Source organism: Panthera uncia, assembly GCF_023721935.1.
Source record: "Panthera uncia isolate 11264 chromosome C1 unlocalized genomic scaffold, Puncia_PCG_1.0 HiC_scaffold_4, whole genome shotgun sequence".
NCBI classification, from domain to species: Eukaryota; Metazoa; Chordata; class Mammalia; order Carnivora; family Felidae; genus Panthera; species Panthera uncia.
The window spans coordinates 89,312,257-89,324,011 of NW_026057585.1; the positions used below are offsets into that span (position 1 = coordinate 89,312,257).

At 52.6% G+C, this 11,755-nt stretch overlaps 1 protein-coding gene across 4 annotated transcripts in view; it reads left to right on the forward strand.

The window, feature by feature from the left end:
* Nucleotides 1-10,549, forward strand: part of ECE1 (endothelin converting enzyme 1) — a 111,996-nt gene extending 101,447 nt beyond the window's left edge. For all 4 annotated transcript variants that reach the window (XM_049617883.1, XM_049617880.1, XM_049617882.1 and 1 more), the window contains 5 exons: nucleotides 2,431-2,541; nucleotides 3,224-3,291; nucleotides 4,111-4,301; nucleotides 7,239-7,334; nucleotides 7,990-10,549. In XM_049617883.1, coding sequence (XP_049473840.1) covers nucleotides 2,431-2,541; nucleotides 3,224-3,291; nucleotides 4,111-4,301; nucleotides 7,239-7,334; nucleotides 7,990-8,166 — 643 coding nt within the window. In that variant the 3' untranslated portion in view covers nucleotides 8,167-10,549. The remainder of the gene's footprint in view (nucleotides 1-2,430; nucleotides 2,542-3,223; nucleotides 3,292-4,110; nucleotides 4,302-7,238; nucleotides 7,335-7,989) is intronic.
* Nucleotides 10,550-11,755: the final 1,206 nt, after the last annotated feature.

Below are 11,755 nucleotides of genomic sequence, written 5' to 3' on the forward strand. Positions count from 1 at the left end.
TGTTATTAAAAGGAACTATTTTCTTACAAAATATTTAGTGAGAAAAAGGTATTATTTTACTTTTTGCCTATTTCTTTAATATCCGGCTAAATAGAAGACAGCTAGATTCTTTATCTGACGCTGTGTTCAATCTATTGCAATACCTTGTTTTGAAATATATAAAGAAAACCTAGCTTCATGCAGACACGAAATTGGGAAAGGCAGGAATGCTTTAGTAGTCTTTTCTTTCTTTTTTTATTTATTTATTTTTTTTTTAAATTTTTTTTTTTTAACGTTTATTTATTTTTGAGAGAGAGAGAGACAGAGCATGAACGGGGGAGGGTCAGAGAGAGGGAGACACAGAATCCGAAACAGGCTCCAGGCTCTGAGCTGTCAGCATAGAGCCTGACACGGGGCTCGAACTCACGGACCGCGAGATCGTGACCTGAGCTGAAGTCGGCCGCTTAACCGACTGAGCCACCCAGGCGCCCCAGTCTTTTCTGATAATTGTGCACACTCTTTGTCGATACTACACCAAAACTCAGCAAGTAATAATTTGTTAAAGGTTAATCGCACTGTGGAACCTGAACCCATAGTCATGAACTTTTCTTACTCTGTTACACTAAAACCCATCAGTCTGTCTTGCACTGTGAATGGATCTTGTAGCCAGCCCTAATTTGTAACATCACACATCGGTCATTTGGGAAACAACGGCCCCGCTGACTTTTACATACCTTCCCCCCAAATCCACATTTGTTCATATCACTGTTGACCTCCTGAGAAAAGTCTTTAAGTATTGGGAAGCTGTCAAGTTTGGAGGGACTGATACAAGTTCTTGTAATTTTACTAATTAAGTAATTAATTTTGCTTGAAACTTCAAAGTTTCTTTTTAATTTTTAAAAAATTCTGCGGCACCTGGATGGCTCAATCGGTTAAGCATCTGACTTCGGATCAGGTCATGATCTCAACGGTTCATGAATTCAGGCCCCTCATCAGGCTCCGTTCTCATCGTGTGGAGCCTGCTTGGGATTCTCTCTCTCTCTCTCTCTCTCTCTCTCTCTCTGCCCCTCCCCAACTCACAATTTCTCTCTCTCTCAAAATAAATCAATAAACTTAATTTTTTTTTTTTTTTAGTTTTTTAGTTTTTATTTTTGTAAGTAAGCTCTATACCCAAGCTCTGTTTTTGTAAGTAAGCTCATAACCCATAGATCAAAAGTTGCATGCTCTGGGGGGCACCTGGGTGGCTCAGTCAGTTAAGCATCCGGCTTCAGCTCAGGTCATGATCTCACAGTTCGTGGGTTTGAGCCCTGCATCAGGCTCTGTGTGGACAGCTCAGAGCCTGGAGCCTGCTTTGAATACAGTGTCTCCCTCTCTCTCTCTGCCCCTTCCCTGCTTGCGCTCTCTCTCTCTCCCTCTCTGTCTCTCAAAAATAAGTAAATATTTAAAAAAAGAAAAAAAGATGTTCCTAAATGGGGCGTCTGCATGGCTCAGTTCAGTTAAGCCATTGACTCCTGATTTCAGCTCGGATCATGATCTCACAGTTCGTGAGTTCGAGCCCCCATTGGGCTCCGCATTCACAGTGTGGAGCCTGCTTGGAATTCTCAATCTCTCTCTCTCTCCCTCTCTCTCTCTCTCTCTCTCTCTCTCTCTGCCTCTCTGCCTCCCCACCCACCCAAAATAAGTAAATAAACTTGAAAGAAAGAAAGAGAGAGAGAGAAGGGAGCAAGGAAGAAAGAAAAATGTTCCCAAATGGAATGGGGTTTTTCTTCCTGGTGAGGAGCATGGTGACCACTGGAGCAGCTGGGCCCCTGTCTTGAGTCACACTTAGGCTCCAGCAGCTTTACCCACTGTTGCAAATGTCAACATGTCACAAAGGCAAGTAAATGATTTAACATTATCATGAAAATAGCTTTGACCTTGCAGACCCCCCCCCAAGGAAATTGAGGGCCCCTCCCAGTGTCCACAGACCACACTTCGAGAGATGCTTTGCAGCAGTGGCCTTCCTTCCTTCCTTCCTTCCTTCCTTCCTTCCTTTTTTAATTTTAATGTTTGTTTTTGAGAGAGAGACAGAGCATGAGCAGGGGAGAGGCAGAGAGAGAGGGAGACAGAATCCGAAGCAGGCTCCAGGCTCTGAGCTGTCAGCACAGAGCCCGACACAGGGCTTGAACTTACGGACTGTGAGATCATGACCCGAGCCGAAGTTGGATACTTAACTGACTGAGCCACCCAGGCGCCCGTGGCCTGTCTCTCTTTGTAAGAGGCTCACTGTTCCTCCGTGTGTGTGACATCGGATTTCACCAATCCCTTGTCTGCAGACAGTTGGGGTTTTTCTGGCTTTTCCCTCCAAAACAGTGATGCTAAGGATGTCCTTGTACTTGTGTGCACTTGGGGCCGGGGTTAAGGCTCCTGATGTCCTCCAGACCGGCTGACCCCACCTGTGTGTCCTTGCAGGTGGAGCATGACTCCGCCCATGGTCAACGCCTACTACTCGCCCACCAAGAATGAGATCGTGTTTCCTGCCGGCATCCTGCAGGCGCCATTCTACACCCGCTCCTCACCCAAGTAGGATGCTTGGGGTGTTCCCGTCCCGTCTCCTTCCCCTGCCCCTCAGTGGACGCCCGGCCCAGCCCTGTGGCCCACAGCCACACTGAGTGCTCTTTGTCCCAGTGGCCCGGGCAGCTTGGGACGTCCACTCCCCCCCCCCCCATCCTGTGCTTCCCTCCAGGGGTCCCAGGATCCAGAAGCCCTTCCACAGTGGGGATCTGGGGGCATGTCATGGAGTCAGGAGCCCCATCTAGGGGAATGCCCCTCCAATGGTATCTTAGAGCCATCACGGCCGGGGAGGTGGAGGGGTGAGGGCCCTGTCTCACACAGACAAGGTATGGGGCCCTGAGTTTGAATCCCAGGTCTGCTCTTTGCTCACTGCGTGGCCCGTGGACAAGGTGATCAAGCCATTCCAAGTGGCTTGCTCATTCATAGATCGGTCATTAATGCCGAACGCTTTTGAGGGGACCAAAGAGGACAGTGCCGTTCTGTGGAGCATCACATACAGTGCTTGGCACCCACTGGGCACAGGCTGACCACAGCCCGCTTGCCCAGCCTCTCCGTGGCCTCAGGGGACTGGCTGGAAGTTCAAGCTGCGGCCATGTCCCTGCAGAGCGCCACGGGACCCTGCTGTTTCTCCAGACACAGGAAGCCGTGTCCCCTTGTGACGTCACCCTCACTCTTGTTTCCTCCCCTCCAGGGCCTTAAACTTTGGTGGCATTGGTGTTGTCGTGGGCCACGAGCTGACTCATGCTTTTGATGATCAAGGTACGACTCCCTGGGGCCCCCTTCAGACCGGGCACATTGACTCCTGGCCCCACTGCTTCTGCTTTGCTCTCGTCGCTTCCAACAGTCTGGAGGCAGATGGATCTGGGTTCAGTCCTGGCCCTGCCTCCCGTCATCTGAATGAACTTTAACAAGTCCTGTCATTCTCCAGGCCTCCTCGTCCTTGTCTGTGAAGTGGGCATGGCAATTCCGACCTCATGGGGTGATTGTGGGGACTGTGTCAGACACAGGGGGTTCCTGGGAGGTGTCCCATACTCAGGAGTGGGTGTTAGTAGTCCTCAGGGAGCACAATTTCTCCTCCACTCCAGAGACTTCTCTGGCCCCACCGCCAGCAGAGGAGTTGAAGTCATTCACCTCCTCATCAGAAAATGTCCAGAATTCTCATTCCCTCCTGCCTTGGGGATTCCAAGGCCAAAAAGGAAGAGGCGGGACTTTAGAGGCCGGGGCCTGTCTGTGACCCCAGTGCTGCTGGCTCCATTTACCCCTTCCTAGGCTCAGGGAACAAGGCCCTTCGCCAGCCTTGACAATGACTCCTGCTCCGCTGAAATTGTGGACAAGCTGACCCTTGGCCTGCATCCCGTTCCTCCATTCTCTCACCCCCACCTGCCACCCAGCCCACCTGGCTCATCCTCCCAGCTCCTCTGGCCCCCAGACCGGCACCATCTCCCCAGTGCTGGTGGGCAGCAGGGAGGTGGGCGGGTGGAGCCATTTCTTACTGGGAGGAGAGGCTCCGTTAGCAGCTACGCGTGCCAGCTCTGCCTCTCCTTCCCCTTGACTTGACGCTTCCTTCTGAACCCACAGGACGAGAGTACGACAAGGATGGGAACCTTCGGCCCTGGTGGAAGAACTCGTCCGTGGAGGCTTTCAAGCAGCAGACCGAGTGCATGGTGGGCCAGTACAGCAACTACAGTGTGAACGGGGAGCCAGTGAACGGCCGGCACACCCTCGGGGAGAACATCGCCGACAACGGGGGCCTCAAGGCGGCCTATCGGGTAAGAGCTCACCCCCCACACATGCCCCGGCCCAAGTCTGGGTCTGTGCAGGTGTCTCCTCAGTAAAGGGTCATTAGAGACCAGCTTGGGCAGACTGTAGCCACTCCATGAGCTGTTTCCCCGTCTGCAAAATGGGCGAGAACTGATGGAGAAGCTTGCGGAAGTCCCTAGCACAGAGCGTGGCACACAGAGGGCTTTCCAGCCTTGAGTCTGGCCCAACTAGGAGACATAGGAGAGGGCTTAGGCTGGACCTACCTGACGACCTTTTCAAGGAAAGCCACCACTAATTCACACAGCAGTGGACCCGGGAGGGAAGGGGAGGAGGGACACCGTCATGGAGCCAGTTCCGGGTTCAAATCCTGGCTCTGGAGTAAGTCACTTAGCCTCCTCGAGCCCCAGTGTGCTTGACTGTGAACACCTACTCCCTACATCGCTGGCGTGGCAGAACGTTGACACAGATAGGGGCATCTGGGTGGCTCAGTCGGTTAAGAGTCTGACTTCAACTCAGGTCATGATCTCGCAGTTCCTGGGTTTGAGCCCCATGTCGGGCTCTGAGCTGACAGCTCGGAGTCTGAAGCCTGCTTCAGATTCTGTGTCTCCCTCTATCTCTGCCCCTCTCCTGCTTCGCTCTGTCTCTCTCTGTCTCTCAAAAGTGAATAAATGTTTAAAAAATTTTTTTTAAAAAAGAAAGTTGGGCACAGAGTGACACTCCGAAAGGTCAGCTGAGCTGGAAGGGAGAGAGAGCAGAGGCCACGAGAAGAGAAGGAGATGTCTCTCAAAAGAGCAATACAGAGCCTCCTTCTCACTGTGACAGTAAGAGCAGAAATAAATAAATGAGGTGCCATTTATTGAGGCCTTATTTTGTGCTAGACTCTGCTCAGTACCCCCACAACTTTACCATTAGGTATTACAGCCCCCATTTTGCAGGTGAGGAAACTGAGCCCAGAAACACTCAGTAACCTGCCTGAAGTCCAGGAGTCAGTGAGAATGTACTGAAAACCTTCTGCCCACCATGGGCTGCCTTAGGCACTGGAGATTTTGTGCCAAGACAGACAGGAATCATGCTCTCACAAAACTCACAATTTTGTGGGGCAGGGGAGGGGGAAGAAAGCCAATACACAAGTAAACAAATAAGATAATTTCAAGTACTGATAAGACGAAGAATATAAAATAGGACAAGGTAGTGAAACATAAGGGGGGAGGGTGGTCAGGGTAGGCCTTCTGGAGGGGATGACATTGGAATTGAGACCTTGAATGACGAGGAAGAGGCAGGGAAAGCTGGAATAGAATAGTCCGTGCAAATGGACACAGCCCGGCATGGTCAAAGACAGGAAGACAGGCAGGGGTGGAGCGGAGGGAGGGGATGTTGGAGGAGTGATCGGGATCAGAGCTCACCAGGTCTGGGTCAACGGCTTCAGGAGCTTGGGTTTTGTTCTGTACGATGGGAGCTGCCGCACGATTTTTAAAAAGAAGAATGACACGATCTAATTTATCCTTTAAAACAAGGGTCAGCAAACCTACACCCTGTGGGCCAAATCCAGCTTTCAGCCTGTTTTTGTAAATAAAAAGTTTAGGGGGACACAGCCAGGCCCGTTCACTTCCACGTTGTCTGCAGCTGCTTTCACACTGACAACGCCAGAACTGAGTAGTTTCAACTAGACCCTTTGGCCTCCAAAACTGAAACTATTTACTTTACGGGAAAGTTTGCCAACCCCCACTTTATGAGGATGGCTTAAGATGCTGTATCAGGAGGGGATTGGAATTGGACCAGCTCGAGGCAAGGAGTCTAGTTAGAAAGCTGTTGTGAGATTATCCGGCAAGAGAAGGGATAAAGCCATGGCAAGGGTAAGAAGTGGTCAGATTTGGATTGTTTGGATGATTGAAAGAGAAGCTCAGGGGGCCCGGCTCCCTCGGTCAGAAGAGTGTGTGACACTTGATCTCGGGGTTGTGAGTTCGAGCCCCACATTGAATGTAGAGATTACTTAACGATAAAATCTGGGGCGCCTGGCTCAGTCGGTTAAGCGTCCGACTTTAGCTCAGGTCATAATCTTGCAGTTCGTGAGTTTAAGCCCCGCATTGGACTCTGTGCTGACAGCTCAGAGCCTGGAGCCCGCTTTGGATTCTGTGTCTCCCTCTCTCTGTTCCTCCCCCCGCTCATGCTCTGTCTCTCTGTCTCTCTCTCAAGAATAAATACTAAAAAATTTTTTTAATAAAATCTTTTTTAAATTATTTATTTATTTATTCTGAGAGAGAGAGAGGGAGAGAGAGCAGGGGAGGCACAGAAAGGGAGGGAGAGAGAAAGAATCCCAAGCAGGTTCCGTGCTGTCAGCACAGAGCCCGACGTGGGGCTCGATCCTACGAAATGTGAGATCATGACTTGAGCTGAAATCAAGAGTTGAATGCTCGACCAACTGAGCCACCCAGGCGCCCCCAAAATGAAATCTTTAAAAAAACAAAAGGAAGAAAGAAAAAAAGAGAAGCTCAAAGAACTCTGGGGCTGGAGTCTGAGTAACTAGACAGTTGGTGGTACCATTTACTGTGGTGGGAAGGCATATGTGCGTGCACGTGCGTGTGCATGTGCGTGGGCGTGTACAACCTCTCATTCCGCTGTGCCATGTTAGCTCTGGGATGCATCGTGGAAATCCAGCTGAAGCAGTTGAATAAACAAGTCAGGGAAGAGGCTGGAGCTGGAAGGAGGCACTTGAGAGCTGTGGGCGTGTCGGTGGTATCTAAGCCGTAGGGTTGAACGCGCTCCCCTTCAGGATGAGTGCGGGTGAAGATCACTCCTCTAGCCTGAGCTGAGGTCCAGACTCCGCAGTGTGAGTCCCCGCCCCAGCAGGGTAGAGCTTCCCAGGATCTCCCGCACTGGCCCTCCATTGTCGCCCTGTTTGCTCCTGTGTCGAGGGAGCCGCTGAGCTTTGTTTTCTCTGCTCCCAGGCCTACCAGAACTGGGTGGAGAAGAACGGGGCTGAGCAAACGTTGCCCACCCTGGGCCTCACCAACAACCAGCTCTTCTTCCTGGGCTTTGCACAGGTGAGTTTGTTAGAGGAAAAAAACACCAAACTCAGGCACATTCTGCCATCTTGAAGCTCCAAGAGCCCCGAGAGCCAAAAGGCAAGTTCCCCTCAATTGATAACCTTCTAGTTCATTGGCCCGTCCATCGGGCATCCAGTTTGTAAGGTGAGCTTCCTGCCATTAGAGAAATCCAGTGAATGCCATTAAAAGGTCTCCAGTATCAGGTAGATGAGAGGACAGGTAAGTGCTAAGGGCCTCCTGGTTCAGGGATTCTAGAAGTTTCCTGAACTCAAAATGCCCCAGGATGTCCCTTGAGTTGGCATTAATGTATAGTCTTCTGTTGGTGCCCAGAGCCATAGTTTTTTGTTCTGCCCAGGAGGTGAGTGATGTGGACTCAGTTCAAGGTTTTCAGACTGGTTTTAGGGCAGAACCTTTTGTTCAGATGAAATCTAATGCAGAGGCCCAGGACAGACCCAGGTAACTGCAGTAGAGGATGCTGGGATGGGGGACATCCCAGCCCAGCGTCTCTTCCCCACATGCTCGGCAGCCCCAGCTGACTCCCGAGGCTCTCAGAACCAGGCGGGGGCCCATCCCCCTACTGCCGTGGACGGGGGCAGTCCGGCGGCCTCAGGGCCCCATAGTGACCCAGCTTCTCCTTTGTTGCCTCACAAAGGTCTGGTGCTCTGTCCGCACGCCCGAGAGCTCCCACGAAGGCCTCATCACCGATCCTCACAGCCCCTCCCGCTTCCGGGTCATTGGCTCCGTCTCCAACTCCAAGGAGTTCTCAGAACACTTCCACTGCCCCCCTGGCTCGCCCATGAACCCTCATCACAAGTGCGAAGTCTGGTGAGGGTGGGAGCACCTCGAGCCGAGACAGAGGATGAGCCCCCAGGTGGGGCCAACAAGGCCATCTCTCCATCCAGCGTCCAGGGCACCGCCCCGCCCCCCTGGCCACCCAGAGCCCCCCTACCCCGCACTGGAGGGTTTTCAGCCAGAACTGAGCCTACGATGTGGGTTCTCAACACAATCCGAGATTTGATCCCCTGTGAAGACCCTGGCATCCCAGGCACATGTGCGTCAACTCCGGTGGGCATTTGGGTATCAGGCTGGTTGCTCACCAGGCCTGGGCCCCACGCTGACAAGGGCAGTGGACGCAACCCCCCGCCCACATCCGGAGCCAGAAGCACCAGAAATGCCACTGTGTCAAATGCTTTAAAGATATATTTTTGGGGAAACTATTTTTTAAACATTGTGGAATACACTGGAAATGTTCAGGGAAATAATGAATTTAAAACACTTTTTTTTTTTTTAAGGAAAGGATTGGTATATTTATTATATTCTGTTTTTCTAAATAACCTGTGTATAAGGGAAGCCCCACTGATTTACCCCTCTCCTCCTCACTTGCCGTGAGGTCGCCTGAGGCAGCCATCCCCAGCCACTGAGCGCGTCCCCAAGTAGAGAGCTGCCCTTGGCATTTACAGTTTCAGCCTCTGTCACCTGGTTTTGCGGTCACAGGGTGTAGAGAGGAGAGGTGTGGAGGCCAGGAAGGGGCAGAGGCCAGCTCATGGGCACCGCCCCTCGCAGCTTGCCTGCCTCTGTCCCCAGAGTCCAACAGTGGGAACCCCAACTAGGACGGTCTGATCCCCAAAGTTGCAGCAGGGAATTGATGGCTGCAGCAGGATGAGGCCAGGTCATGGCCTTCAAACCCATCCTGGGGCACCCCGATGCCCTGGCCCGGACAGCAGAAGGCCTGTAAGACCTGGCCCTCCATCAGATCCTCTCTGCCATGCCGTAGATAGCCCCTCTCTGTCCCTCTTCTGGCCTCTGCATGTGTGTCCCAGGGTCTGGTTCCCTGTCTACAGCAGCCCTCCCAGCCTGGCCACTTCAGGGTCTGCCTTGCTGACCCGTTTCTGCAGAGGAAGGAGAAAAGAGAAGACCGCTCTCCTGTCCCACAGGGCCCAGATCCTCCCTCTGAGCTCCGTCCTGCACCCCTGGCCTGGGTTTGGCTCCAGGGACCACATGCAGCCCCGCCTGCCCACCCTCCATCTCCAGTGCCTTATCTGAGGCTGCAGCCCAGGCTCTACCCCAAGGAGACAACCCCCTACCAGGTGCCCCTTTGCTTCCTCAGTGAAGCCTTCAAGTGTCCTGACTATAATGCAAGGCCATACCCCCTACTCCCAGTGCCCACAGAGCTGCCCCTCACGGCGCCCTGGGAGCTCTAGCCTACAGGGCAGTGGCACCAAGGTCAGGAATCTGAAGGACTCCTGAACTTGCCCTGAGCCCCATCCCACCCTCAGCCCCTTGGGTTGAATCAAGACGATACTTGTAACTAGAGGGACTCCTCATCTGGAGATGTTTTCAGCCAAGGCAGACTGAGGAAAAGGTTCCCCCAATGTGATCAGTCTAGCCTGTGGGGTCAGGGAACCAGGAGTGGCTTCCCTCCTTGAAACTGTGGTACAGGCGCTCTCTCTGGGGGAAGCAGGCACCTGTGACTGAGGCCAGAGCAGCCAGTGCTCACCCTGGCTCTCCCTTCTCGGCAGCCCACGGCCTGGTCGTGCCCCGTCACCTCACCCCGGAAGTTAGAATCCTCCCTGCTCAAGAGGACCAGCCAGATCAGCCTCGGCACTGAGGTGGGGTGGGGTCCAAATGAGGCCCCTGGTCCCCGAAAGCAGCAGTCCTGGTCACTTTTCAGAGACGTAGGACAGGAGCCAGAGAAGGAGCTAGAGTTGGGGGCTTCCACACAGAGTTTGGATTTCCCAGCCCTAGTGCCCTCCAGGTACCTCCTCTACCCGCCTCGTCCTGCCTTCCCGCCTTCCCCGTGGGCAGTCACAGTCCTCAGGGGTGTCTGTCCTCACCTTGGGCTGGGACCTCCCAACCGGAAGCAAGTGTCCCAGAGCTGAGGGTCCAGCCAGAGGGAATGTAGACTACATTCATTTCTTCAGGGTGTCCTGGGAATAGGCAGGGGCCAAGGGGGAGGAGGGCTCAGGCCCAGCAGGGACAGAAGCAAAGGGATCACCCCCACTGTCCCTGCCGAGCTGAAAACAAGGCTGAGGTGGACAGCTGCCCCGTGAGAGACCCCTCCCCTGAGGCCCGGGAGCCATAGGTCTGGCTTCTCTGCGGCTACTTGGATGTGGGGTTTGGGGCTGGGAATCTATTTTTTGTATTCTTACGTTTTGTGCTACTGTAGTTTCGGTGTGGCACTATTGTAACTGAAATAAACGACTTGTACCGAGCGCCATGTGACTGAGTGTGTGGCCTCCGAGGACAGTGCTTGGAGGCTATGGGAGGGCTCCTGGCCAGCACAGAGCTGCCCACCGTCGCATGTGCATGGGGGCCAGCTGCACCCCTCCCCAGAGCAGAGGACTTGGACCCTGACAAGTGCCAGAAGGTTACTCAGTGCCTGTGCCCATCTGGCCGTCCTTCCTCCATCAATATGATCATGTGAGCACTCCCTGCTAGTGACAATGATGCATGTCCCCACTGTGCCCAAGGGGCATCCTAGAAAAATTGAATTTTCTGTTATCTTGGAGCAAAGGGTGTCGGCAGTGGGTTTCCAGGCCTCAGATGCTTGGCAGGGCAGACAGTAGATGAAATCAGAGAAGTTCAAGGAAAAGTGTCTGACATATACTCATGCCTCCTCCTGAGTTTTGCATACATTCTTCCTTCTCCCTAGAATGTTCTCTGACTTCTCTGCCTGATACACTCCTACTCATCCTTCAATGCCCAGCTCAGCATAACTTCTTCTAGGAAGCCCTTCCTGACCTCCAGTCCAGATCAGGTAGGATCACATGGGCTTCACTCTCCTACCAGAATGTATTAGTGCCAGGGCCTGCCGTAACAGAGTACCACAAACTTGGTGGCTTATTGCAACAAAAAGTTATTGTCTCACACTTCTGGAGGCTAGAGTGCAAGATCAAGGGGTCAACAAAGTTGATCCTTCTGAAGAATGGGAGGAAGAATCTGTTCCAGGCCTCTTGCCTAGCTTCTGGCAATCTGCTGGCCATCTTTGGCACTCCTTGGCTTATAGAAGCATCACCAATCTCTGCCTTCATCTTTAGATGGTGTTCTCCCTGTGTGCACATCTGGTATGTGTCTGAATCTCCCCCCCCTTTTCATAAGGACACCAGTCATATTAGATCAGGGCCCACCCTGATAACCTCATTTTAACTAATTACATCTGCAGTGATCCTAGAAGATCATATTCTGAGGAACTGAGGGTTACAACTTCAACATACGAATTTGAGGGGACACAACTCAACTCATAACACAGAGGTTCCAATTCTCTAGGCTGTGAAGGTGTCTGTACCATCTCCAGCAGCCCAGTGCCTGACACAGACCAGGGATGGAGTAGGGCTCAGTGACTGTTGGGTAAGTATGTGGGTGAGTGGATTGATGGGTGCACAGGTAGATGATGGATGGATGGATGGATGGATGGATGG